Consider the following 27,965-nt stretch of genomic DNA (forward strand, 5'->3'; position numbering starts at 1 on the left):
CAACTACAGTTCAATTTAAAAAAACTAATTTTGGAAAATAAATGAATAAAAATCTAAAAAAAATATATTCTTCATGTTCAGCCTTTGGAGCCCTCGGAGTTCCTGACTGCAGGCACTTTCCTTCTAATAATGCCCCGTCTCTCCTCTCTCCCTTTCTCACAGGAGAGACCTCCCGTGTTTGATCACCCCTTTTTCGAGCATTATCACTGGTGAATGGAAATAGAACCATTGCACTGGGGAATTCTCCCAAGCGCCCACCTGCACTGAGGGGGGAGATAGACCCTCACAGGGAAACGACTGCATTGATGTCGTGCAGCCCATGCCAACCTAAGACCAAATGTCTCTTGCTTTGGTACAACTTTGGTTGCATTTTATCCAAGTGGCCCTGAAAAGGCCAGGTGCAGAAAATGAGGACCTGGGCATAAGCAGCCACATTCCTCATCTCCCTGATGGATATTTGCCTATCAATTCCCTTCGCACCGGCTCTCGTGCCTTCATTTTCCCTACACAATTACTGGCCCTAAATCCTTTCTGAGAAAGGGAAGCATGCATCCCCAATAGCATTTTGCATCCACAAATCAAACGTATAATTGGCATCTCATGACGGGGACCCACAAATCACAGTGCATTTGAAATTACAGGCACAAGATCGAGAGGGCACTTTCAGCCTTCTCTGAAAAGGTCTTCATAAACCTGTTTGAGAATAATAGAATAGTTCCCAAATCTCCCATTCTAACACCATTTGCTATTATTTCAAAATCATTATATTTGCTGAGCTTACATAATCTTTGAGCTATCAGTGGAAGACTTTATCTGATACTCCATAATCTCTCTTCCTGCTGTGCAACTCTCTACAGATAAAGCCGTTGTACCCAAAGAGACACTGGCTCTCAAAAATACAATGGCTGTGCATCCAAATTACTTTGGAGCACTCAAAAATGATTTACTAAGATGACTGCATGCCAACAGGGTCAAGTGTCACAGTGAACCTTACCATGAAGATGCCAAGGGTCCTCTGAGTTTGCTTATGAGCCAATGTCCTCTTGCAGAGATACGTCTTTGATAGGATTTGAATTTCAGTCCAGCTTTCCTGAAAGGCATGCGCGTGAATTTAGACTGTCCCGTTACAGGAGTATTAGAATGATAGCCCTTAAACACTGAAATGATTAAGTTGGGATTCTAAGCATTTATAAAGAACGCTTGTTGCTGTTCAGTCACTAAGTCTTTGTGACCCCATGGACTGTAGCCCACCAGGCTTCTCTGTCCCTCACTGTCTCCCGGAGTTCACTCAAACTCGTGTCCATCGAGTCAGTGATGCCATCCGACCATCTCATCCTCTGTCGCCCTCTTCTTCTTCTTTCAATCTTTCCCAGCATTAGGGGCTTTTCAAATGAGTCAGCTCCTCACATCAGGTGGCCAAAGTATTGGAGCTTTAGCTTCAGCATCAGTCCTTCCAATGAATAGTCAGGGCTGATTTCCTTTAGGATGGACTGGTTGGATCTCCTTGCTGTCCAAGGGACCCTCAAGAGTCTTCTCCAACACCACAGTCCAAAAGATGAGCCTGCCAGTCATCTGCTGGGTCGCTGGTGGCTGCCAGTTTTCTTTTAAGAGGCATCAGGTGGCACAAAGGGCATCAGTGGCTTTTTCCTTTATTCATTGCTCATTGTTCATAAAAGCGTCAATTGTTCATTCCATGTGGGAGGCACCTGGTCTGAGTGGGGAAATGGGGGTGGAATATGCCACCTGCTATTGTTATTTCACGTCTTCTTCCTCTCCTCCCACAGGCTATGCCCAGGAGGAACAGCTGAAGGAAGAGGAGGAAATCAAAGAGGAAGAGGAGGAGGAGGAAGACAGTGGTTCCGGAGCTCAGCCTCAGGGCAGCAATGACGCAGGGACAGACGAGGAGCTGGAAATGGGCCCCGAGCAAAAGGGCTGCTTCAGCTACCAGAACTCTCCAGGAAGCCACCTGTCCAACCAGGACGCCGAGAACGAGTCCCTGCTGAGCGATGCCAGCGATCAGGTGTCAGACATCAAGAGCGTGTGTGGCCGAGATGCCTCGGATAAGAAAGCCAGCGTGCACCCCAAGCTTCCAAACGAAGCCCACAGCTGCATGGATAAGATGACCGCCGTCTACGCCAACATCTTGTCCGATTCCTACTGGTCGGGGCTGGGTCTCGGCTTCAAGCTGTCCAACAGCGAGAGGCGGAATTGTGACACCCGAAACGGTGGCAACAAGACGGATTTCGACTGGCACCAAGACGCTCTGTCCAAAAGCCTGCAGCAGAACTTGCCCTCGAGGTCCGTGTCGAAGCCCAGCCTGTTCAGCTCGGTCCAGCTGTACCGGCAGAGCAGCAAAATGTGCGGGACTGTTTTCACCGGGGCCAGCAGGTTCCGGTGCCGGCAGTGCAGCGCTGCCTACGACACCCTGGTCGAGCTGACCGTCCACATGAACGAAACCGGCCACTACCAAGACGACAACCGCAAAAAGGACAAGCTCAGACCCACGAGCTACTCCAAGCCCCGAAAGAGGGCTTTCCAGGACATGGACAAGGAGGATGCTCAAAAGGTCCTGAAATGCATGTTTTGCGGTGATTCCTTTGATTCCCTCCAGGATTTGAGTGTCCACATGATCAAAACAAAACATTACCAAAAAGTGCCTTTGAAGGAGCCAGTCCCAACCATTTCATCAAAAATGGTCACTCCCGCCAAGAAACGCGTCTTCGACGTCAATCGGCCGTGCTCCCCGGATTCGACCACTGGGTCGTTTGCAGACTCGTTTCCATCCCAGAAGAACACCAGCCTCCAACTGTCTTGCAACAACCGCTATGGCTACCAGAATGGTGCCAGCTACACCTGGCAGTTCGAGGCCTGCAAGTCCCAGATCTTGAAGTGCATGGAGTGTGGGAGCTCCCATGACACTCTGCAGCAGCTCACCACCCACATGATGGTCACCGGTCACTTTCTCAAGGTCACCAGCTCCGCCTCCAAGAAAGGCAAGCAGCTGGTGCTGGACCCACTGGCCGTGGAGAAGATGCAGTCGTTGTCAGATGCCCCAAACAGTGATGCCCTGGCTCCCAAGCCATCAAGTAACTCCGCCTGTGACGGCGCAGCCTCCTCGACGGAGCTGAAGGACAGCAAAAAGGAAAAACCAGAGGAGATCAACAAGGATGAGAAGGTCATGAAAAGCACGGACTATGAAGACCCTCTCCAAAAGCCACTAGATCCGACGATAAAGTACCAGTATCTGAGGGAGGAGGACTTGGAAGATGGCTCGAAGGGCGGAGGGGACATTTTGAAGTCTTTGGAAAATACTGTTACCACTGCCATCAATAAAGCCCAGAACGGGGCTCCTAGCTGGAGCGCGTACCCCAGCATCCACGCAGCCTACCAGCTCTCGGAGGGCACCAAGCCTTCCTTGCCTATGGGCTCCCAGGTCCTGCAGATCCGACCCAACCTCAGCAACAAGCTGAGGCCGATCGCACCCAAGTGGAAAGCGATGCCGCTGGTGTCCGTGCCTGCACACCTGGCCCCCTACACGCAAGTGAAGAAGGAGCCGACAGACAAAGAGGAAGCGGTGAGGGAGTGTGGGAAAGAGAGTCCCCGCGAGGAGGCGTCCTCGTTCAGCCACAGCGAGGGGCACGCTTTCTCCAAAAGCGAACCGCCTGCGGAGTCCAAAAAGGCTGAGCCGCGTCCCCCGAAGGAGGACGACAAGCTGATGGGAGAGGGCGGAGAGAAAGAGAAAGGCCCGGCTTTGGAGCCGGCGTCTCCGCTCAGCAACGGCTGCGCCCTCGCCAACCCTGCAGCGGCCCTGCCGGGCATCAACCCGCTCAGCGCCCTGCAGTCTGTCCTGAACAATCACCTGGGCAAAGCCACGGAGCCCTTGCGTGCACCCTCCTGCTCCAGCCCAAGCTCAAGCACAATGTCCATGTTTCACAAGCCGAGCCTCAGCGTCATGGACAAGCCAGTCCTGAGTCCCCCCTCCACGAGGCCGGCCAGCGTGTCCAGACGCTATCTGTTCGAGAACAACGATCAGCCCATCGACCTGACCAAGTCCAAGAGCAAGAAGGCCGAGTCCTCGCAAGCTCAGTCCTGCACGTCCCCGCCCCAGAAGCACGCCCTCTCCGACATCGCCGACATGGTCAAGGTCCTCCCCAAGGCCACCACCCCGAAGCCCGCCACCTCCCCCAGGGTCCCTCCCGTAAAGCTGGAGATGGATGTCAGGCGCTTCGAGGACTTGTCCAGTGAGGTCTCCACCTTGCATAAGAGGAAAGGCCGGCAGTCCAACTGGAACCCCCAGCATCTTCTGATCCTGCAGGCTCAGTTTGCCTCCAGCCTCTTCCAGACCTCGGAGGGCAAATACCTGCTGTCCGACCTGGGCCCCCAAGAGCGGATGCAGATCTCGAAGTTTACGGGACTCTCGATGACCACCATCAGCCACTGGCTCGCCAACGTCAAGTACCAGCTTAGGAAAACGGGCGGGACCAAGTTCCTAAAGAACATGGACAAAGGACACCCTATCTTTTACTGTGGCGACTGTGCCTCCCAGTTCAGAACCCCGCCTACCTACATCAGCCACTTGGAGTCCCACCTGGGTTTCCAGATGAAGGACATGGCCCGCCTGGCCGTGGAGCAGCAAGGCAAAGCGGAGCAGGAGCTCTCCCGGGTGTCGTCGGCTCAGCGGTCACCGGAAAGCATAGCTGGCGAAGAGGACACAGACTCTAAGTTCAAGTGTAAGTTGTGCTGCCGGACCTTTGTGAGCAAACATGCAGTAAAACTCCACCTAAGCAAAACGCACAGCAAGTCCCCCGAGCACCATTCACAGTTTGTAACAGACGTGGATGAAGAATAGCTCCGCAGGTATGGGTTTGCTCCCAGGTGCTTGTGCCGGCGACTGTGCGAGGCGCTTCTAGAAGGGAGATGGTTCTATTTAGAGGCAGCTGACCTCTCCCTACCGCGAGAGGACTGTAGCCTACTGGAATAGACCAGAACATAAATAAGTCCTATCCATTCTCTCAATGTCTGCAGTTTAGCATTGGGGAATAGAACAGAAAGGATTTGGCGAGTCGGAGCTCACAGGTTACTGCTTCTTGATCCATGATCTCCTTAGTGACCCAGGGCTCAAGTCTCAAGGTCCCGTTAAGGCTCTGCCTCATTGTAATTAATAAGCACCGACTTCTCTTATTATCCCATTTCCCTACCTCCCCTTCCTATAGCCATGCTAATGACTTATAAAGTGATGAAAATTTTAAAAAAGAAATAGTGAGCAAGAGAATAAAGACTGTAGAGTTCCTGGGGGCAGCCACTCGACAGATTTCTTAATCAACTCATGAAGAGGTTAAAGCTGGCTTTATCATTATTAGTTATAATTAATGCTTTTGGCAGCTTATTTGCAGCAATTGCTACCTTCCACTGCCCTCCCCCTCAGATTTGTTTATTTCCTGTGCCTTCGGTTTCCTGTGAAAGGGCATGTGCCCTGTAGTCGGATGGGAGGAAAATACTCTTCTCTGCAGGACACTCAGATGAAACGAGGGGAAGCTCATTTTCTTCCCGGTCTTTTGGTTGCTCTTAAGTTAAAGCTAATATCAGAGCCCACCTTTAGCAAAGGTGGATGCAAAGTATGGCTTGAGACTTTATTTTATATAAAGAAGCAAATGGCACACTCTTTGCCAGTGCACGGAGGGTCCCACGGCTTCGAGATAATTTGCATCACGTATTGTCGAAGTTCCATGCCTGGCAGAGTCAGCAGGGCCCAGCCGATCTCTGTCACCTTCAGGAAGGCAGACAGATTCCAAGGTCAAATACCTTGGCAGACTAGTCACGCCAGCCGTTTTCAAATACTGGGCATAAGCAAGGCGGAAATTGTTTTCGTCGCCCTTTGTGTATCTTCTTCCTTCCCGCTCCTCTCCGGCATGATACCGCCCCCATGTGCTAGAAACTCCCACACATATATCAACTGTCCTGCACTCTGGGCTGCAACCCAAAATGAGACCCCACCTGACTTAAAACTCTGGCACTTGCCAGCCCAGTTTATGACATGCTAGGTTACAGATTAGTCTTTTTAGTTACATATGCAATAAGATATGAATAGCTAATAATGGCATGCAGTTGACCCTTGAATAACGCAGGGGTTAGGGGCATCAACCCTCTGCACAGCAGAAGATCCGTGTGTACCTGCTAGTCGGCCCTCCCCATGACCGTTCCTCCGTATTCCTGCCTATCCTGTATCCGAGGTCCCACACCTGTGGATTCTACCAACCCAGACTGTGTAGTACTATAGTATTGACCTGTAGTTTTGAAAAACCTGCACTTATAGGTGGCCTCCTTAGGTTCAAACACATGCTGCTCAGGGTCAACTCTATGAGCCCTCCCCACGCCCTACCGTCAGAGCACTTGTTAAACAGATTTCAGACCAAGCCATCATGCGACCAGCAGGAGCAGAGTTGCAGGTGGGGACGGGTGTGACTAGGGTGTGGATGTGGGCTCACTTCACATCACACAGGAGGATTTACTGAGTGTGAGCACGGTCAGAATGAAACAAGGGGCTGAAACTGGGAACTATGCCCTCAGTGAGACGGTCTAAGAGCCTCTGGTGGCAGGGGAACCCGTCCCATCGCGCAGACGGCTCTCTGGGCCCACATGATGACCTGGGTTTCATTTGCATGTTTTTATCATGATAATTAAAATGTGTTCCTGGCAGATTCTTCTCTTGCTTTCTAAGCATGGTTTGTTCAGCTCACACTATATTGAAAGAAAAGCTGAAATACATCTATTGAATCTTCATGTGAGCTTGGGGTTCCATGACACCTGTTTATTTGCTATACAATGTTTTAAATTTTATGTAACTTGCTATTATGCTTTCCTGGTCCTTCAAAAAAGAGAAAAAACAAAAGGTGGATACACACAGAATGCACATAGAGAAATGTCTCCAGTCGCAGAGTGGCAGGTCCAAGCCTGATGAAAACGACAAGTAGGCATGTTTATCTGTGCTACAATAAAGACCAATTTTCCACCTTTTCCATGTTAGGTCTGTAATCATTTTCTAAATTAATATCATAGTCAAAACATTACAATACGTAGATACAGAATAAGGAGAAACAGAAAGCCTCAGTCAAAATCTGAAACACACATAACTGTTCTAGGGAAGCCAAGAAAACCCAGTAAGTGGGGAAAACCTATACACAGGGACCTGATGCTCTTTAGTCGTGGCCAACTCAAAGGTACTTAGAAGTCTATTAAATACATAGATAGGCTAGCTCTTGTCTCATCCTTCTGCGTCCGTACGGAATAAATATTTCTGATTTGGACCTTCAAAGCGCCATATTACAGAGTTATCATTATATGAAAACAAAGCTCCCTTCTTAGATAAACACTGGTGTGCTGTGATTCTGACAGCGGATCGCAGAAAAACAGGTTGAGTGTTCGGGAATCATTCAGACTGTATGTGCCGTGTGCACCTAAAAAACGGTGGTCACGTCGACACTGAGGATGCCCCCGCCTGCCCCACAGCTCCCACAGCTGCACAGAGGCAGCTTTCTGGGGCTCTGGTCAGCTGCAAACGACGCTCCTCCTTGACCCCACGGCCCTCCTTGACAACAATATACATGCAAATCCTTGCCCACTGCTCAGAATGACGCTTATGTGTTTCCAAACGATCACAAAACGAGATCACTGCTATCTGGAACTCTAATTTCAGTTAGGATGCCTGATCACACGAATTGTACAAAAATGACATGTCATTTTGGGAGAGATGGTCAAGGTTTTATGGAAATTTTGAGTTTTACAGTATCTATATTCTATCCCCTGGAGAAGGAAATGGCACCCCACTCCAGTACTCTTGCCTGGAGAATCCCATGGGCAGAGGAGCCTGGTGGGCTGCAGTCCACGGGGTCGCAAAGAGTCGGACACAACTGAGCGACTTCACTTTCACTTTCATGTTCTATGCAAGATGGGAATTTTGACCTGAATTTTATTTCTTTTCTTAGATAGGTCTTTTAAAAAAAAAATGATGTCTTAAATTCTATAAAATTCTCTGCCAAATATTAAATGCAACTTTTCATGAGAAATTAGTTAGAATATGTTTAATGCACATCCCTAATTTAGGACATAAGTAATCTGAGATGATTTTAGTAGATATTTATATATACCTTTAAAAACCACATGCTCTTGAAAATCAGAAATTAAACAAAGAGCAAATCGATGAGTCTAAGATGCATAAGGACTTGAAATTATAGTCATTACCGCAGTGCACAAAAGCGTACAAGTTTAGCGTCACACCTTGAAATTGATAGAGGGGATGAATTCTAGTCCAATAAGCTGCCACCTTTGTTGTGGATGATTTGATAAAATCCATGTTCAGGGTGAACAGCATGTGAGGTTCCCAGATAAAATATAGGGTGTCCAGCTAAACTAGCATTTCAGGTAAATGACAAATACGCTTTTGGAATAAGCATGTCCCAAATAGCACATGGGCCATTTATACTAAAAAGTGTTCATTGCTTATCTGAGGTTTAGATGTAACTGGGTATTCTGTGTTTTTATTTGCTAGACCTGGCAACCCTAACACCAGGGGTTATATGGCAGCCTGGGAAGAAGAAGATGGGCTGGGCTAACCCATGGCTGGGCTTCTCTTGTGGCTCAGTGGTAAAAAACCTGCTTGCCCACGCAGGAGGCATGGGTTCCATCTCGGGTTGGGAAGATCCCCTGGAGAAGGAAATGGCAACTCACTTCAGTATGCTTGCCTGGGAAATCTCATGGACAGAGGATCCTGGCGGGCTACAGTCCAGGGGTCGAGAAACAGTCGGACACGACTTAGCAGCTAAACAACAGCAAGCACCTCTTGGCGATCACAGGCGCCAACCTTGCCTTCATCTCGTAAGAGACAGTCTTCCCCTCCTTGCTCTTCCTCCCTGCCTGCCTGCCTTCCTCTCTCTCATCTTTCGTCAAATACTGGCTGTGCCTTTACTGTGCACCAGACTCTATTGGCAAAGCAGTGTAGACAGGAACCAACAGCCATGCCAATGAAACGTGCCAGGCTGGCAGCCTGCAACTACAGGGACACTGTTCGACCTGATTCTCGCAGTCGTATGCGGTAGGGACCGATCCAACCACGTCACAGGAGACGAAATGGAGGCAGAGAGAGTCGCATGAATTTCTCACATCTCCACCGTCTCTGAGCCGCTCTCTCTCAGTATCACCCATCGAGAAAGCCATCACTCCATGCCAAACACTGTGCTAATCCCAGGGACTAAGCCGGTGACCGACTAGGACAAGAGTCTGCATGGGCGGCTGCCTGTGCAGACAGCTCTGGGGCAGACGCTGAACAGAGCGCACAGGAGGGGCTGGTCCTGGGGGAAGCGGAGGAGGGGATGGTGGTACAGACCAGCGAGGGTCCAGGCCTTCGGGCCTGCACTCAAGCCCTAACTCCCCCACCATCTCTAAGATGTGCCCCGCTTCTGTGTCTTCGAAACGTGGACAGAATTCTCCTCTAGAGGAAAGTCATGAGATTCAAGTAAAAGTATGAATTTCTTTTCCATAAAGCCTGCTGCATAGTAGGTTCACGAGAAGAGTTAGTTCTAGGCAACAGCTCGAGGGCCCTATCACATTCTTCAGCCTTGCCCGAAGTGTACAGAACTTATAGCGCATCCCCGGGTTGAGCCACTTAACACCTAGGCAGGCGCCCCAAGGAAACGCTGCTGTGTTGTTCAGTCCTTAAGTCGTGTCCGACTCTTTATGACCCCACGGACTGTAGCCCACCAGGCTCCTCTGTCCATGGAACTCTCCAGTCAAGGACACTGGAGTGGGCTGCCATTTCCTCCTCCAGGGGGTCTTCCCGACCCGGGGATCGAACTGTGTCTCCTGCTTGGCAGGTGAATTCTTTACCACCGAGCCACCTGGGGATCCCAAGGAAACGCTGCCCTACTATTTAATGATAATGATGGCAATGACGGCTGAGACCTGTTGGCCTCTTTCTATGAGCTGGTCATGGGTACTCAGATCACCCTGATTTTGCCAAAAGCTCAGAGGCGTCTGTGGTTTGTTTAAGAACACACAGTGAGCGTAGGATTCGAGCCCCGGACGGCCCAGCACTCATCACGCTTCTCCTGCATCTCACTTGATGGTTTCCAGGTGCGACCCAAGCCCAAGAATCCAGACAGCAGCTCAGAAAAAAGTCTGTGAAGCGTGGCATACGTGTGCAGGGATGATAAGAGCTTGCTCAGCCTCTGGAGGCTCCAGCCATAAACCAAGTGCCACAGCTTCAGGGGCTAGGGACCAACCTGGGGAAGAACCCGCATGTCCTCACCCTCTTTCATGTAATTTCCTTGTTCAGTCAAGTAATGATACATTCCCCGTGGAGCATCTCACCAAGAAATGATCCAAATCCCAGGGAAAATAACTCTGTGAGAATTACTATTATTTTTAATCCTCATCTTGACTCTCATTTTGGGGAAGCAAGATGTGAAATCTGAAACAGGGCTAGCCTTGAGACCTCAGCGTTTCTAACGCAGCAAGAAACAAGCGCGTTCCCTCCGTTCACAGTTTCATTTCCTCCGCGCACTCTGGCTTAACCCCTCTTTTGCACCGATGCATCTCCGCCTTCGTTGCACTTTCCCCCCCATTTGGACTTCTGAATGCTCTGTCCTGACGGGTATAATTTGGTGCTTTAATATAGAGTAACATTATTTTTCATTTACTCCAATCTGCCATCAGTATCATCTTTTCATTTAACCAGATGCAATTCTTTTTTCTTTCGCTAAATTGAAAATCCATGAGCGACAGGGAGTGCAATGTTTTAATTAGCTCATATTTTTTATATGGATTTATGTCTTTAAAATACATTTGTGTAATTCTTCAGCTAAATTAAAAACGTCTTTCTGCAAAAGTGAGGAGGGGAAAATAAGGAGCTAAACTGTGTCATTAGCTTAGGTAGCTATAGATAGAGGGCCAAGATCTAGCAGAGGGACACACACACCGTCACCGGCGCCTCTGCCCGGGCAGATCTGGAACTTGCCCTTCATTGAAAGAAGTCTTTCTCTGTAAAGGTTTTTCAAAAATGGCTTGAGGTGGGATTTTTTTAAGGCCCCTAGTAAGCAAACAAGCAGTTACCTTTAACGAACTAATTTGAAACTGAACCTGCCGCCAAGAAAAACAGAAGAAGAAGAAAAAAAAACAGAAGTCATCACGATAAACAGTTTTCTCCTGCATTTCTCTTTGTCTTTTTTTTTTTAACGATCAAGTTTAAAGCGTTCCGTGGTGCTTTTTTTCTACTTTATAGGAGACAAGTGACATTCCGTGGTAAATGAGAGAAAAAACCATGCAGAACTGAAATCTTTCTAATGCATTGACACCAACTTGCCCTCTATTGTTGGAAATGAGCAGGTGCTCATGATTGTTCATCAAACAGCTCCTAATGCAGTTAAAGCATTCAGCTATAATTTCTCCTTGCATTTATAATTACTGTCATAGACTGCACACCTCGGTGAGCAGATTAAAGCTATAAACTATTTAGCCGCAGCTCTAAGACGAGGAACTTGATTTGTCTGGCAGGAGTTATTTGTTAGGGAGCTTGACACTTCACATAAAAATGACTCAACGTGATGAAGAACAGTGCAGTTTTAGCAATGCAGAGGTTTTAAATCGGTCTCGCCGCCACGCCCTGCAAGCATCGCAGGGCAGTTTGTTAACAGACATGGAGGCCACAGAGATAGAATGCGTCAAGGGTACCGAAAAAGAAGAGGGTTCGGCGTGCTGGGTTGCCTTTCCTGTCTCTTCCTCCGGAAGAGCAGGAGTTTGCGGGAAATCTCTGCGTGTCGTGTTCTGTTAAATCCAGGCTCACCTGGCAGGAGACGGGGAGGCCGCGAGGCCCGGGCGCGTATCGCACGCCCGGGTTTTAGAGAACCTGGTCCTGCTGTTAAGGACACTCCCTTCCCAGGAGTCCAGGGCGCTGCAGACTGCTGGTGGATGTTCTATCTGAAATGTTCTTTATCTCTTTGTTTTTGACTGGTAGGAAGCGTATGATATATTTAGGCACACAGGGCCCTTCTCTTGGGCTCATTCTCCAGCGGTGCCCTGAAGACTTGCGAAAACAATGGACGTGCGGCTAGATCCGGGAGGCTGGCCGGGATGGGAGCGGTCAGTGCAGCTCCCTTCCCGTCTCAGCCTGAGTCCGGGATCGGGTAGAATAGCGCGCATGCCGGGCGGCGCTCAGCGCCGGGTCTGGCCCACTGAACAAGGGCGTGACTCGTGTTCCCCTCCTCTCTTGATCATCTACCTGAAAAAAGAAAAAACCTCTTTTGTTTACTTAAAGCTTAAATCAGAATGAGGCGGATTGTGCCATTTGATTTAGAGATATAAGGAGAGCGCTCTAGTACAGCGGCTTTGAGGGCGCGATGCGAGCACTGGGCGGGGTTTGGGGCCCTGGAGGGGAGGTCTTCCCCTCTGACTCGCCCTTCCTCTCCCTGCCACCAGCTCCCTGGAATGCCTCCGCTCCCAGCAGCCCAGCCCCCCCAGCGGCTGCGCCGTGCGTAGGTGGGAAGGCCCCGGTCTCCCGTGCATTCCAGTGCGAAGGACGAGTTGGTAATGGTGGTGGCGGTGCTGACTTGTGGGGTGAAGAGGAGCTGAAACCGGTGCCTGCCATCGCGTGGCCGCTCACTGTTGTCCTTGGCGTCAGTAGGCAGCGACAGAGGATTAACGTTTATGCGGCATTTACAGCTATTGTGCTAGGCCCTTCGTGTACGTAACCTCAATTCATCTTAACCCTAAGCTCTCTAAAAGGCCGGTGACTGGGCCCAGCTTACAAGGGAGGAAACCAGCTCTCAGAGAGGGCAAGTGATTGGTGGCCTCATGCAGCGAGCATGCGGCAGAGCTAGAAGTTAGGTGTGGACAAAGGACCATCTCCCTCAAGCCGGCATCTTAGATAAAAACTCTCCCATCACCTTTCAGGGATCCCCTGGGTTAAATTCTGCCAGTGTTACGCCCAAGTGTGAGATGTGAATCCCGTCCGTAACTTATTTGTATGGGAGAGAAGATGAATGGGCAAAAAGGAAAAAAAAAGTTTAAATATCTCGAAAGCTGAAATCTTTGACATAGACAACTGCCTACCACTCGGGCCCTCCAGAAAACTGGCACTTTCAACGTGCATGGTTTTATCTGGTACTTTTTTCATCTTTGGAGGAAAAAAATGATGTTTCAGGTTATGGTATTTTCAATGCTGCATTACTCGATTTCACAGTCAAATAATTCGACTTTTGTTCACCAGCGGATTTTGTCGTGTTTAATTGTTTATGGGTCCCCCCACCCCGTTGCTGCAGCCTCCACTTCCCCCTTTGCTGCCTGCCTGTGGACCCTCTGGTGTGTAGTAACCATGGAGACAGGCCCCTCCTGGATGGTGTTTTTGCTCTGGCTTAGAAGTCAAAGATCAAGCGGGACCTCGTCATCCCAGAAATGCAGGAGGATGAACGGAGGGGGGTACTTTGGAAGCCGAGGGAAGGACCGTCACAAAATCTCAGGCGATGGAGGCTTCCTGGTGTCTAGAAGTCCTGTGAAGGAGCCCAAGGCAGAGCTCAGCGGGGAGGAACATGGGCCCTGAACTGCTGAGCTGGGCCTGGGGACCAGGTTTCCACTTTTCAGCTGAGAGACCAGGGGCAGGTCGCGTCGCCTCTCTAGCCCTTAGCAGCCTCTTCTGTCAAGCGGCTGCACACAGGCCGGCCTGAGACCACGTCACAAGGGTTCGTATGGAAGTGTCCCCCACTCAGTCATGTCCGACCCTCTGTCTTTGCGACCCCAGGGACTGCAGCCCACCAGACTCCTTGTCCATGGGATTTCCCAGGCAAGAGTACTGGAGTGAGTTGCCATTCCCTTCTCCAGGGGATCTTTCCAACCCAGGGATCAAACCCACATCTTCTGCATTGCAGGCAGATTCTTTACCTTCTGAGCCACATGGGAAACCCCGTTATAAAGTTGGCCTCTTTTAAAACCTACTAAGAATCCTCCTGGTACAGTGTCAGGCACATAAAATTAAAGAGGGTATCTTTCATCCATGTTAAAACACAGCATCCCTAGAATTAAAGACGCATGAAAGTGCCTAACAGCTGGAATCGTAACAGCAACCAGGACAGTCAGAATGTGCTGGAACCGAGTCACAAGTCCTGTCTCAGGAACAGGGAAAGACAAGATGGAGACAGTCACTGAAGAGTAAAGGACCGTCGTGTGCTGGGGGCCGTGCCTGGGGCTGGGATAGGGCAGCCTAGTGAGCCGGGCAGGGACCAGAGCTGCCGGTCACAGAGGAGAGACAGAGGCCTCCCGGGAGCTTGACGTCGCCCCAGGGAGCCTGCTGGACGGGTGGGCTCCAGGGCTGGGGGAGTCTGGCCACGAGCAGAGAGCAGGCTGAGCTGGGGCGATGAGAGGGCACCTGCCAGGCGGGGGAGTCCTGAGGGGAGAAGGAACAGCGAGAGTGAAGCCTTGCAAGAGAGAGAGTGTGCTCATCCCGGAAAATGCACATCCCTCAGCGCGAAGGGGGCCCGGTCCAGGAATGAGCTGGAGAGACGCGGCCGAGCAGGCAGAGCCTGGAGGATGTTCAGACGTTGGCCTCGGCCTGGATGCGTCAGCTCTGTCTAGTGAGCCTCGGACAGGCAGGTGCTGAAGGGCAGTGTGCTTCCTCGAAGTGCTTCGGCTTTGTGGAGTCTGTGCAGGATGCGTTCAGCAGCAGCAGCCCCGCCCTGCAGGGCCTTAGAGGTGGGCGTCAGCTCTGTGTCCGGTGAGCTGGCTCAGGTCAAAGTCCAGGGCTCCACCTTTATCAGTGCGTGAAAGTGTCAGTCGCTCAGTCCTGTCCGACTCTGCGACCCCCTGGACTGTGGCCCACCAGGCTCCTCTGTCCAGGGAATTTTCCAGGCTAGAATGCTGGAGTGGGTAACCATTCCCTTCTCCAGGGGATCTTCTCAACCCAGGGATGGAACCTGGGTCTCCTGCATTGCAGGCAGATTCTTTACCATCTGAGCTGCCAGGGAAGCCCTCACCTAGAAGACTCAGGTAGATAACAGTCCTAATGGCTAACATGTATTGAGCACAAAGGGACCACCAAGAAACACGGGGCAGTGTGGGGGCCTAGGACAGGCCACATGCTTTAAACAGGGGCGGAGGGTCGGGGAAAGGAGACAGGAGGTTGGGGAGCGCCGGACACGTGACAGATTGAAGGCGGCACGTCCCAGGTGGGAAACAGGAGGAGGGGCTGGGGGTCTGTTCAGAGGAAGGGGACACTGACAGCTGGGGGTGCGGGCGTGGGTCAGGGCACCGCCCACGGGGCACGAAGTCGAGGAGGCCTTTGTAGAAAGTCCTCAGAACTGTGGGTTGTTTTTCCCCCCTTGAGCCCAGCAGAAAGTCACTGGAGGGAGTTACAGCCGCAAGTGCCATGATCTACTTTCTCTTTTAGAAAGATGGTCCAGCTTCGCTGTGGAAGGAGGAGAGGGACGCGGAGAGAAGGGGAGACCAGCGATCTGACTGCAGTGGGAACGGGGGGCAGGGGCTCTGGAGAGGGGCTGGCAGTGCTGGGCGGCCGGGCCCTCAGGGGCGTGCTTATTTAGGAAGGAGAACGGAATCGGCTGAAGAAGACCCGGAGGGCCTCAGGACAGACCCCACAGGCTTCCCGTTGTGAGACCCCCCAGCGGGCCTCCGAGGACCTGGGGCAGCAGCTCCCCCCTATCTCCCCCAGACCGCCCTCAGCTCCCAAGCTTGCTATCGCCACCTGTTTGCCGGGACGAATCCATTTTGATAAAAGTAAACCACTATCTGTGCGCTTCTCTAGGAATCATGAAAGACGGACGAAAGGCCCCTGCTGTGCCTGCCTTCCTATTTTTCAATCCTAATCTAATTCCTCTCTCCATTCTGTAATTCGGCGCCCCCCCCCTCCTCGGCGCATCAGCACTAGGTGGTCCCGACTTCGATGGGAGATTTACTGGCAAGATGAAACGGAGGAACACATTGTTTTTTTGAGATGATTTAATGACCTTTTTGGCATCCCCGTGACTGCTGAAATCTTCTGTAATTATTCAGTTTGGCGGCAAAGAGTTCTGTTGATCAGAGGAAGGCTGATGTAGATGTCAAATGTCAATAAATTTGCAATCCATAATTGTAACCACTTGATGCTGGAGCAGACCGGGAGACAACTCAGTCACAAAGACCATGAATGGTTGAACCAAATTAAGCACCAAAGTGTTTCGAGCGTTACGCATGCAGAAGCGTTGAGTCTTTGCATCTTGCCCCAACTCTCTTTCTCTTCTCCTGACTGTTTTCCTTCCCTACCTCTGTGTCCTTGTTACTGTCCCCTCCCCCTGGAAATGGGCCTTCTGCATATTCTACTGTCCAGAGTCTTCTGGATCCGTCTCAACCCAGAGCCAATGACAACTGTCAAGGCAGCCACGGGTGTTCCCTAGAGAATTGCCATAAGCTCTTGTCGGTCTTGCCATTCAAGTCTCTCTGGCCCCTGCTGGCGATTCAGCATTGATTTTTTTTTTTTTTCTGCTTTGCTTGCTTTCTAACAGCATAGTTTATATCAGAAAGGTCTGTGTCAGGAATTAGAGAATGTTCCTAACAATGGGGAAAAAATACCCTAATATAAAGATACCATCTGTGGGCTTGCACTTTGACAAGTCCAAGTGAACTGAAAGATGCTGGGAAAAATCTCTGAAGTCAGGAACCAAGGCATTTGCTTTAATAATACATCTAATTCCTTGAGCTCACCTTATCAAGTTTTAACCTCTGAATCTCTAAGTTCCCAGTTCAAAACTGCAGAGTCTCCTCTGTCCTTGTGTTAATTTTTAAATTATATATCATTGTAGAGAGGCCCTTGTGGTGACTGTGATGAGCCATTTTCGCATCTCAAATGGGAAATTACAACTGAACATTAGCGATTGCTTATAAATCACTGCAAGCAAAATGGCACCTATAACCACACGATATTAACTGGGAAGAAATGCAGGGTGCAGAACATGAGGGCTTGGAAGGGGCGGGAGATTTTCCAGAGCGGAGGTTGCAAGCTGACGATCACTCTTCCACGTGCTGAGCCGCCTCTAGAATCCCAGTGGACCTGAGCTGGGGATCAGCTGGGATTCGGTTCTGGGGCTGCCTTTCTTTTTTTTTTTTTTTAAGTGGGAAGTTCTGGAGGTTGAGAAATGTGTCCTAAGTTTCACTAGGAGTTAGGGTTAGGGGAGAGGTGAATCTGAGGCAGCATTTCTGCCCCTGGAGTGTGAGCCAGGCGCTCTGCTCAGGGACATAGACGCTGAGGGGCTGCGTCCACCTCTGCCGGCGAGCGTGGAAGAGGCCTGTGGGCCAGGCCTGGGTTGGGTCCAGCCCTACCACTTACTAGCAGCAAGAGCAAATGTCCTAATCTCACTAAGATGAGTCTCTTCATCTGTAAAACGGGCATAACTGTCCTCCCTTGGGAGTCAAGAAAATCGCTGAAAAAGGTCACCTAAATGACTCTTTAGGCCAGTGATTCTCAAGCTTGAGTGTGTGTCAGAATCGTGGGCAGAGGGTGGGAGGATTGTTAAACCCCCCAAGATGGCTGTGTCCCTTCCCCAGAGTCAGACTCAGTAGTTCTTAGGTAGAGACAGATAATTTGAATTTCTGACAAGCTCCAGAGGAGGAGACCCTTGGATTGCATCACCGACTCAATGCACGTGAGTTTGAGCAAAGTCTGGGAGATGGCGGAGGACAGGGGAAGCTGGCGTGCTGCAGTCCCTGGGGCCACAAGGAGCTGGACACCATTTGGTGACTGAACTACAAGTTCCCAGCTGACGCAGCGATGCTGGTCCAAGGCCCACTGAGAACCCCTGCTTTACGCACCAGCCTGGCATGTTGTAAGTGCCCTGACGAGTGTCTGCTCTTGTTAATTTTAACTCGGTCTTTGAGCCCGCCTCATGCCCTGTCCTGGGTGAGGAAGCAGCAGGACCCGCTAGGTGGACTCCCGCTTGGTGGGCACACCACGGCCACGCCGAGTGCTCTGTCACGTCCCACCCTTTGCGACCCCACGGATGGCAGCCCTCCAGGCTCCTCTGTCCACAGGATTCTTCAGGCAAGACTGCTGGAGGGGGTTGCCATTTTCTACTCCAGGGGATCTTCCCAACCTAGGGGTCAATCCCATGTCTCCTGCATCGCAACCCGCGTGTCCTGCATTGCAGGCGCAGTCTCTACCCTGAGGCACCTGGAAAGTCCGCTTGATGTACAAAATCAAGTCGAACCAAGATGGAGACTGCGGACCTCCCATTAGAGGGGCCGAAGAGAAAACAGAAGCTAAAGCACAGGGGCAAGAAGAGGAGAGGACAAGAATCTAGGCAAAGCAGGTGGCCTGGAAGTTTGCATGACTCCACTGAGATCACTTAAAAGGGGTAGACAGTACCAACACAGTTGTTTATACTGAGAATTTCCCTTATGAAGAGTCTTGACTGGCGGTCAGGGGAATGGGTCTTCCCCTTGACTTAACACCTTCCTTGACTTTGAAGAGATGGGCTGTATAATTGCTTGGGAAGCAATAGTTAAAACTGCTCAGCATGTTACCTCCAAATTGTGTTTATCAAAATCTCTTGTTTACAACTGACTGCAAACCAGGTCAAACTTAATTAAGTGAAACAAAGAATTTCCTGGCTCATTCAAGGACAGAGTTGGTTTTGTGCACAGATGAAGCCTAGGGGCGGCAGAGACGCGTCATCAGAACTTGGTCTTTCAGCTTCGAGTTCCTCCTTGTTGTCCTCCCCTTGAGGCAAATGACAAGATTATCTGGACCAGCTCTAGAGTTATTTCTTTAGAAAAAAAAAGTTAAGGGTTTGAGTGGAAAGAGTGCCTGTTTCCCAAGAGTTCCAATCAGCTGTGGAGGTTGCGTTGAGCTGGCTTGCGGGCTCACATCCTCTTGAAGAGGTGCCCATGGCTGGGAGAATGGGATGCTTTCTTTGGTCTGGGTCAGATGTAAGCTCCTAGGAACATAGGTGGGCTTTGCACGCTTCAGTTTGGGCTGAGATTGGTCAGCCCCAGGGGCTTGCGATCAGTGTCGGGGACATGGCAGGATGACCCTAAATCCAGCTCATCTTGTTCAAGCGTGACCCAGGCCAGCTTCTCACTGTCCCGACATCTGCTCATCTTTCAGATCGGAAGTGATGGTTCGTGGCCCCGCTGTTCTCGCAGGGTCTCAGCTCAGGACCTGTGACCCCTCTCTCCCCTTTCCGCCACCCCCGGCATCTCGTCCCTGTTTGTCTCTGCAGGGCCTCTCCAGTGCTTTGCCCACGTCACCCCTTCCAGCTTGGTCTCCACAGCACTTGGGTTAGTGGAAGGACAGCCTGTCTCTCACTAGGACTGTGGCAGGGGACACCTGCCAACCTTCTCAGCTGTGCTCACCACTTCGTGCCAGTGTACCCAGCACCCCACTGACAGATTAAAAGTCCTAATTCAAAGCTTATATTGTAATAAGAAGGCTGACCATTTTGTGAGTGCTTCTTCTCTCTTGGGACGTCAAACGTTGTCTTCCTGAACCTTATATTCGTCATTCTCATCACTTAAACTCAACTTGAACGTCGTCTTCTTTAAGGACTGGTTCCTGAAAATCTATCTAAATCAGCAGTCAACAAACTTTCTCTAAAGGACCAGAGAGAAAATACTTTCAGTGTTGTGGCCACAGAGTCTCTGTCACAGCAACACAACCTGCTGTTGTAGCGTGAAAGTAGCAACAGGTTTTCAGGTTTTAGGTATGTGTGTATGTGTGGCTATGTTCTAATACAACTTTGTCAGTGGGCACTGAAGTTTGAATTTAATATAACTTTTATGGGTCATGAAATCGCATTCTTCTTTGGACTTTTTACTACTATGCATAAAATAGACGGCTAGCAGGAAGCTGCCGTGTAACACAGGGAGCTCAGCTCAGCGCTCCGTGTTGACCCAGAGGGGTGGGGTGCGGGGTCGGAGGGAGGCGCAAGAAGAGGGGATATATGTGTGCATAGAGCTGATCCCGTTGCTGTACAGCAGCAACCAGCACAACACTGTAAAGCAAGTATCCTTCAGTTAAAAATGAATTTTAAAAAGCTGCAATGAGGTTCTTCACACTGGTCAGAACGGCCATCATCAAAAAGTCTACAAACCACAAATGCTGGAGAGGGTATGGAGAAAAGGGCATCCCGAAACACTGTCGGCAGGAATGTAAATTTGTGCAGCCACTATGGAACACAGTGTTATTGAGGGTTAATACGTGCAGGCCCCACGTCTGTGGTCTTCAAGGAGCTTCCTGGTGAGGAAAGAAATGCACCTTCCACACATATCCATCTGTGGTCCATTCTCTACGGGTAGCAGCCAGCATGATTTTTAGAAGTGCCAGCTGGGTCATGCCATGTCATTAAAAATGAATAAATAAAGATCTTAAAAATTAAAAATGTAAAAACCAGTCTTAGTTTCTGGGGCCCACAGAATCAGGCGGCTAGGTGTGGCCCGCAGGCCGCAGTTCGCCTCTCTGACTCTAAAGCCACCCAGCCCTTCGCGTGGCGTGTTCTCATCACCCTGTGTGTCTCCTTTGTTACATCGACGACGCTCTGATCGTCAGTGTCTGTGCTGTCTTCGTGTCCGGCACTGCGCTGGACTCCAAGGTGCAGCAGGGACTAGATGGCATTTTCCTTCCCCTGGCAGATGTTATAGGAGGAGAAAGATCGAAACCAGGAAACAAATTCATAAACAAGTTCGCGTCAGATCCACGAGGAAAGTAAAGCGCTGGGCCCCTGGGGAGCAGCGGTGCTAGTTTACTCTGGGGGCTGCTGCAGGAAGGCCTCTTTGAGAGGGAAGAACTGAGGCATGACACACTGAGGGAGCCAGCCCCGACATGAAGAAGAGGGTTTTAGACAGGGACGACAAGTGCAAAGGCCCTGAGGCCAGTGGGGGTTGGGATGCTGGGGGAAACTGAAAGAAGGACCCTGCTGCTGGAACCCCGTGATCTCAGGGTCAAACAAGTTGAGTGTTTACACAGACTCAATAGCGCAGGCTACGGTTACGAGCTTAGATTATTCTGAGTTCACTGTGGGTGGGCGGGTGGTTATACAAGGGAATGGCATGACCCAGCTGGCACTTCTAAAAGTCACTCTAGCTGCTACCCGTAGAGAATGGACCACAGATGGATATGTGTGGGAATGCGCATTTCTTTCCTCACCAGGAAGCTCCTTGAAGACCACAGACGTGGAGCCTACATGTATTAACCCTCAACAAAAGCTTTATGAAATTAATGCACCAATTAAACCATTAACAGAGTAAAACTTGATCCCTTGACAGCAAGGCTTTTTATATCCAGGTTCTTGAAGCAGGCCAATTTATATCATAAAATTCAAAAATTACAGCTTATCGCATAAAGTGACCTCCCATTATATAATGTGGCAAAACAAGCACATTAATACCAGAGGTTATAAATGTCCAGGCACTAATACAGCTTAAGCATAAAATATGTTCCCATCACTTTGGGAGTAAGGATTCAAAACGAAGTTGGAATTACCCATCTAAACGGAGCACTTGATTTCTAAATCCAGCTGGAATAGGTGCAGCCCCTTGAATATTTTCCATGCTTCCTCATCATTCAATCAGCACACTTTTTCTTTTGTTATTAATATGTATTGGGGTACAGTTGCTTTACAATGTTGTATTCGTTTCCACTGTACACCAGAGTGAGTCAGCCACATGGATAGCTCCTCTTTGGGATTTCCTTCCCATTTAGGTCACTACCGAGCATGCGGTAGAGTTCCCAGTGGTATAAGGCAGGTTCTGTTAGTTGGCTGTTTTATGCACGGTGTGTTTGAGGTCAATCCCGCTCTCCAGACTCGTCCCACCCCTCCTTTCCCCTTGGGGGTCCATCTACTTGTTCTCTGTGTCTCTGTCTCTTTTTCTGCTTTTTGCAAATAAGCTATCTCTGCCATGTTCTAGATTCCACGTATATGTGTCGATCCACAATATTCTTTTTTCTGACTTCACTCTGTGTGACAGTCTCCAGGACCATCCACATCCCCACAAATGGCCCAGTTTGGTTCCTTTTAGTAGCTGAGTGATACACCACTGTATATACAGACCACATGTCTGTCAGTAGGTATTTTGGAGTGCATACTGGGCCAGGCGCTGGGACCCAAAAGGACCAAAATAGAGAAGGTTTCTGTCCCTCATGGAGCTTATGTGCCAGTGGGTAATACCTGGGGGAGGGGGGGGGGCAGGAGTCCTTAAATAGAGGCAAGAGTCTCATAGTTAAGTGTTCAGAGCAGAGGGCAAGGGGTAAGGGTGGGGAAGGCTACCGTGGGTGGATGGGCAGGGAAGACCTTTCTGAGGAAGTGATGTTTCTACTGAGACCTAAGAAATGAGAAGCAGCCCATCATCCATTAAGTGAGGGAAGAAGATCGGCAGGCAGAGGGAATAGCTCACGCAAAGCTCCTGAGGTGAGAAAAAGCTTGGTGTGATAATTACTATTAATTGTTATAATTCATTATAGTGGATAATGTGTCCAAAGCATGATCTAGTACAAGAGCGGGCAAACTTCGTTACAAGATTAGATAGTAAATATCGAAGGCTTTGTGGGCTGTGCAGTGTTTATCGCAGAGACTCAACTCTGCCATCCCAAAGCAAAAGCAGCACGTACCAGAGCGGCTGTGGCTGCGTTCCAATAGAACTTTATTTATAAAAGCAGATGGAGGGCCGGATTAGGCCCACAGGTTGAACTTTGCCAGCCCCTGGTCTAGTAGGATAAGGTTTTAGGAGGGGGGCCCCAGGAGCAGACCCCAACCTCAGGATCCCCAGACAAGTGAATTTTTTAAGGAACAGGCTCTCAGGAGAAACCAGTGGGGGAGCGGATAAACGCAACTGAAAAGGAGGGAAGCCAGATGCAGATGTGAGTCCTGGCAAAGCCTGAGGCTCAGCCTGAATGCACCGGGAGCCCTAGGGCGCTATTTCTGCCCCCAAGTTTAGGCCCCCTGGAATAAGGGCTGGGCTCTGGAACGCCTGCGTTGGTCAGTCACTGGTGAAGGACCGTCCCCAGCCACATGAGCTCTGCAGGCGCCGGGGGTGCAAAGCACACGCAGGCAAAGCAGCTTCAGAAGCTCCAGGCCCTCCCCAAAGGGCAGCTGCACGTGCGTCTGTTAGAAGGAAAATCCCGCACAGAAGCCAGGCGTGGGGCACAGGATACAGTGTTCAGGGCATCTCGACATCGCCCTCTGCAGGCGGTTCTCACTGCGGCCAGGGTCTAAATCTGGTTTCCGAGCAGCGGTGAGGCCCCTGCAAAGCCGCATTGCTATGCAGGCAAGTGAGGCGAATCCGTGAGCGTCGGAACCGCAGCGACTTCTCCCTACTCCAGGCGCAGTGCATGCCAGCAACTAATACAAACAAACTAGCCAATTCGTATTTATTCCTTCTAAGTTCCAGTTTGAAGGATGCAACTAGAAAATGCGCAGTCTTAGGCATCATGCATGCGTGCGCGCACAGTCGCTTCAGTTGGGTCCCACTTTCTGCAACCCTGTGGGCTGTAGCTCGCCAGGCTCCCGTGTCCGTGGGATTCTACAGGCAAGAATACTGGACTGGGTTGCCATTTCCTTCTCCGGGGATCTTCCTGACCCAGGGATCGAACCTGCGGCAGGCGAATTCTTTCATCGTCTGAGCCACCGGGGAAGAATAAGTAGGCCAAAATGCTCGGGTTCGTGCAGAGTTGTGATGGGTTAGAGGTGAGAGGAACGCACCACCTGGCCACCTCCTGGCCTCGGGTTGAGTTTCTAACTGAATGCCCCGGGCAGGGGCCTTCTCCTTCCCCTTCTTCCACTTCTTCCTTCATTCCCGAGAGCTCTGCCGCCTCTGACAACGGGAAATGTGTAGCCTGGACTTGGTGAGGATGGAGTGTGTCTGCTCAGTGTGCTTCTTGGATGTCGGGCTGCCCCCTCCATCTTAGCCATGCATGCCCATCTTTTTCAATCTAATGAACTCCAACCATCAGTGCAACTTAAGTTCGGCTGTCTGTTCGTGCATAGTTAATATTAAAAATGTACTAACAGTGTGGCTGAGAAATCAAATTATGCACATAAATATGCTGGCATAGCAGAGGCGGCGGCAGAAGCTGAAGTTAGCAACACTGATGCCAGTTCACATTTGCAAATCTCCCGTCAATCTGTCATTAAACATGTTATCAAATGATGATAAGTGTATGCTTCTTGCTTGCATTGGTGAGCCGAGGCCCGGTGTTGATGCACATTAATGGGATAATACGCATTAACATAGTTGTGCTTGGATGAACGCAAAACATTTTTTATCTGTCTCAGTTTGTTTCCCCCTGTGGCCCCCAAGTAAGCGTTTTGTGTTATCAAATTGCCAAAAAAATGGGAAAACATATTACTTTTAATTAGCAAACCTTGTGGTTGGTGAGGTGTTTTTTTTTCCCCATAACACCCGCTCCCCCCCATAATTCCTGTGAGTGGGCAATAAAAGAGAGACAGAGAGAGAGGGAGAGAGAGAGGGAGAGAGAAAGACAGAGAGAGAGAGAGAGAGAGGGAGAGACAGAGAGAGGGAGAGACAGACAGAGAGAGGGAGAGGGAGAGAGAGAGGGAGAGAGGAGCTGCACTGTCTCCTTTCAGTAAAACGATTAATGTCAGAAATTCAGAAGCTGGCAATTATGCTCTGTCTTAATGCACTGGCCTTTCATCCGGGGCCCTCACTCTTGACAGGCCTGATCGTTTCAGTTCAGTGATATGAAAGGCAGCGGAGGAAATGATCGGAGACAGCCCGGGTCCATCAGGAGGGCCAGCGCTGACACGCGGGCCTGGCTCTGTCTCCTGACGCTGCTCCACGGAGTCGTGGGCGAGGCAGACGGATGGTGGCCCCGGGCGTTGCCCAGACTTCGGGGTGTCACCGCAAGGTGCAGCAGAGATGAGCTACAACCGTTCTTCCAAACTTGGGAACGGAGAAAGCGTGCAGGCCCCCGGATAGTGGGGGACAGTCCATGGGAAAAGCCGCACCGTGTCCTTTTTCCTGATTACTGGGCATCTTCTCAATCACAATAACAAAGCAAGCATAGACATTGATTTCATGCAGCTGTGTTCAGTGAGAAGTCCGTTCTCCTGATGACCCAAGATACAATGGGACTAATTTTGTGTTGAAGTAAAATTTAGGAATCCTTGAGTGAACACTTCAACCTTCGTAGCCCCAGGACCAGGCCAGTTTCGAACTTGAGAAATGGTGCTGGTGCCCAGGACTTTTTGCGACCGTCTGCAGCACTCAGGTTCTGTTCTTTTGAAGGAGACCCGTTAGCACACCTTTGGGGTTTGATTAATTCATTCATTCATCCTTGATGTATTGGACACCTACCATGTGCACAGAGTCTGCACACTCAGAGCCGCATGGACAGGAACCCTGCCCCCATGAAGCCCGTGGTGCTTGGACGAAACATGTCTTTAAAGAAATCGTTGTTACTGTTGAGTCGCTAAGCCATGTTCAAGTCTTTGCAGCCCCGTGGACTGTAGCCCCCAGGCTCCTCTGTCCATGGGGTTTTCCAGGCAAGAATACTGAGTGGGTTGCCAGTTCCCACTCCAGGAGATGTTCGAAGACCAGGGATGGAACCCGCACGTCCTGCACTGGCAGGTGGATTCTTTACCACGGAGCCACCAGAGAATCAATTTTCTTTATGAAAAGTGTGCGTAGGGGATACAGGGCACGGGTGTGGTAGCATTTACTTCTCAAGCCCAGCGGAAACAGTCCTTTGCATTAATAATGCCAAAAGGCTATTGTGTTTGGCCTTTCCTGGATTCTTGTTTACATGTGTTTTAAAATTAACATTGACTTCTTGCCATTTAGTTTGTTCCTAAGTAGGGTGAGCGGCTTATTAATGATTAGAATTATTGTTGCTGTTATGAATGTGCTAATTAAAAGAAAATTCTGTCATGCGGCTTTGTGAGGCAAGCACGACACTCTACAGTTACAGACGTCCGGGCTGGGAGTGCAGAGAAGAAAGTGTGGAAGAATTGGAAAGACAGAGTCTAGGAGGAGGGAAAGAGCTCCCGAGATTCCATCCACCGACTCCACTGCAGATTACCTTTCGGGGCATTTTCCCTACTCAGGACAGGAAGAAAACTCACTTGTCTATTTTTGAATGCAGGTGTCCCTTCTTCTTGTCTTTGTCTTAGGGGAGAAATAGCCAGCTTTTCTCAGGCTTTCGCCCTGAGGTCATTTTGTTTTCCACGAGTGCATCAGATATGTAACACTTCTGAGCTGATGACCGGGTGCTAGACGCTAGGCTAGATGCTGAGGATGTAATATGACCACACACCGTCCCTCCCTTGAGGGGAGCATGACAGCGGGGATAAGGAGAAGACAGATACGCAGTTTCAGTGCTGGACGTGAGTGTCGTGATGGAGTCACAGGCTCTCAGGAGAGGGACGCTCAGCCTTGCCGGTAGTAGGAACAAACTACCTTATGTCATTGTTGTTGTTAGTTGTTGCTTAGTTGCTAAGTCATGTCTGACTCTTTGCAACCCCATGGACTGTAGCCCACCAGGCTCCTCAGTCCATGGGATTCTTCAGGCGAGAATACTGGAGTGGGCTGCTATTTCCTTCCCCAGGGAATCTTCCCAACCCAGGGATCGAACCCGCGTCTTCTGCTTGCCAGATTCTTTATCACTGAGCCACCTGGGAAGCCTGTTTATGTCATTAATAAGCATTTATTCAGCATTCTCAATATGCTGAACTTTGTCAAAGAGACAGAACTAGGCATAATGCTGATGAGCTTCCTTATATATGGAGAAATCCTGCAGCCCTCCTCCAGTTGTCCATTTTAACTGCTCTGAATCCTCTAAAATCTTTCTGATCTTTTCCACTCGACTCTGATCTCCCTCCAGTACAGACACTGTGTTCGCCAAACACGGCTCAGGGTCTGGCCCGCAGGGGCGGGCGTCCCTTGTGCTCTGACGTGCTCCCCAAGGGTTCTAGTTCAGATGTTGGCGATAGCAGTACAGGAGTAACACGCACGGGGACCCTCGGAATGGCCGTGGACTCGGAACGCAGCTGGGCACGTGCCGCTCACAGAGTGAGCAGCTGTTACTGATCTGTCGAATATCCCCAGAAGATCAGATGTTCTTTGATTGTCTGAAAGGTTAGTAAACTTGCTTTGAGACTAAGATTGGCAAGAAACTTGGGAAATACTAGTCACTATGCCAGCGTGGTGGTATTTTGGAATTTTTTTTTCCCTTCTAAAATTATTTCTGTGTGCTAATGTCACTTTGACAACAAAGAAAATTCAAAGGAGATGAAAGTAGAATCATTTTTTTAAAGTCAATATTTTTCTTATTTTACCTGAATTACTCACACCTTCAAAAATTCTAATGACTTCCAGCTTTTTTTTTTCCCCTCCAAGAGTATTTCAAAATGGAAAATCTTTATATTCCATGACAAGCTCTTCAAATCTCCTCCTGTCATTTGTTAGAGCAGTTTGCAATGTTTTATCTTCAAGCTTCCTTCTGGCCACTGTAAAATTCTCCTCAACCACTATCAGGAGACTGCCTATTGGAAATTACTGGGGCTTAAACATGGTGAGAAAGGCTGACTTTAGGCAAATTTATACATTTTCTGCAACGTCGAAGCACATCGTTGGTCAATAGGCTTGCGGTCATTTAGTCGCTAAGTCGTGTCTGACTCTTTTGTGACCCCGTGGACGGTAGCCCACCGGCTCCTCTGTTCATGGAGTTTTCCAGGCAAGTGTACTAGCGTGAGTTGCAGTTTCCTTCTCTAGGGAATCTTCCCGACCTAAGGGTTGAACCCACGTCCTCTGCGTTGGCAGGCAGGTTCTTTGCCACTGAGCCACCAGGGAAGCCCCAGTAAGTTTTAGATTGTCATTAAGATCGCTGCTAATAGAAACCTGTTTTCCTCACATGCCTGTTTCTCCCCAGTGTCTTGGAGAACAAAAAGTCTTGGTAACTCATCAACAGTGATCAACAGGATCGCTCATTC

The 27,965-nt window shown here is 49.9% G+C and overlaps 1 protein-coding gene across 3 annotated transcripts in view; it reads left to right on the forward strand.

Annotated features, from left to right (window-relative positions):
* The window catches only part of TSHZ2 (teashirt zinc finger homeobox 2), a 488,870-nt gene that overhangs the window by 287,144 nt on the left and 173,761 nt on the right, over nt 1-27,965 (forward strand). The window contains exon 2 of one of the 3 annotated variants that reach the window (XM_069548839.1): nt 1,785-4,857. In XM_069548839.1, the coding sequence (XP_069404940.1) occupies nt 1,785-4,849 (3,065 nt within the window). In that variant the 3' untranslated portion in view covers nt 4,850-4,857. Of the gene's footprint in view, nt 1-1,784; nt 7,015-27,965 lie in introns of those variants that run through there. The other 2 variants (XM_069548840.1, XM_069548838.1) reach the window with 2 other exon arrangements.

The sequence above is a fragment of the Ovis canadensis genome, chromosome 13, assembly GCF_042477335.2.
Source record: "Ovis canadensis isolate MfBH-ARS-UI-01 breed Bighorn chromosome 13, ARS-UI_OviCan_v2, whole genome shotgun sequence".
NCBI classification, from domain to species: Eukaryota; Metazoa; Chordata; class Mammalia; order Artiodactyla; family Bovidae; genus Ovis; species Ovis canadensis.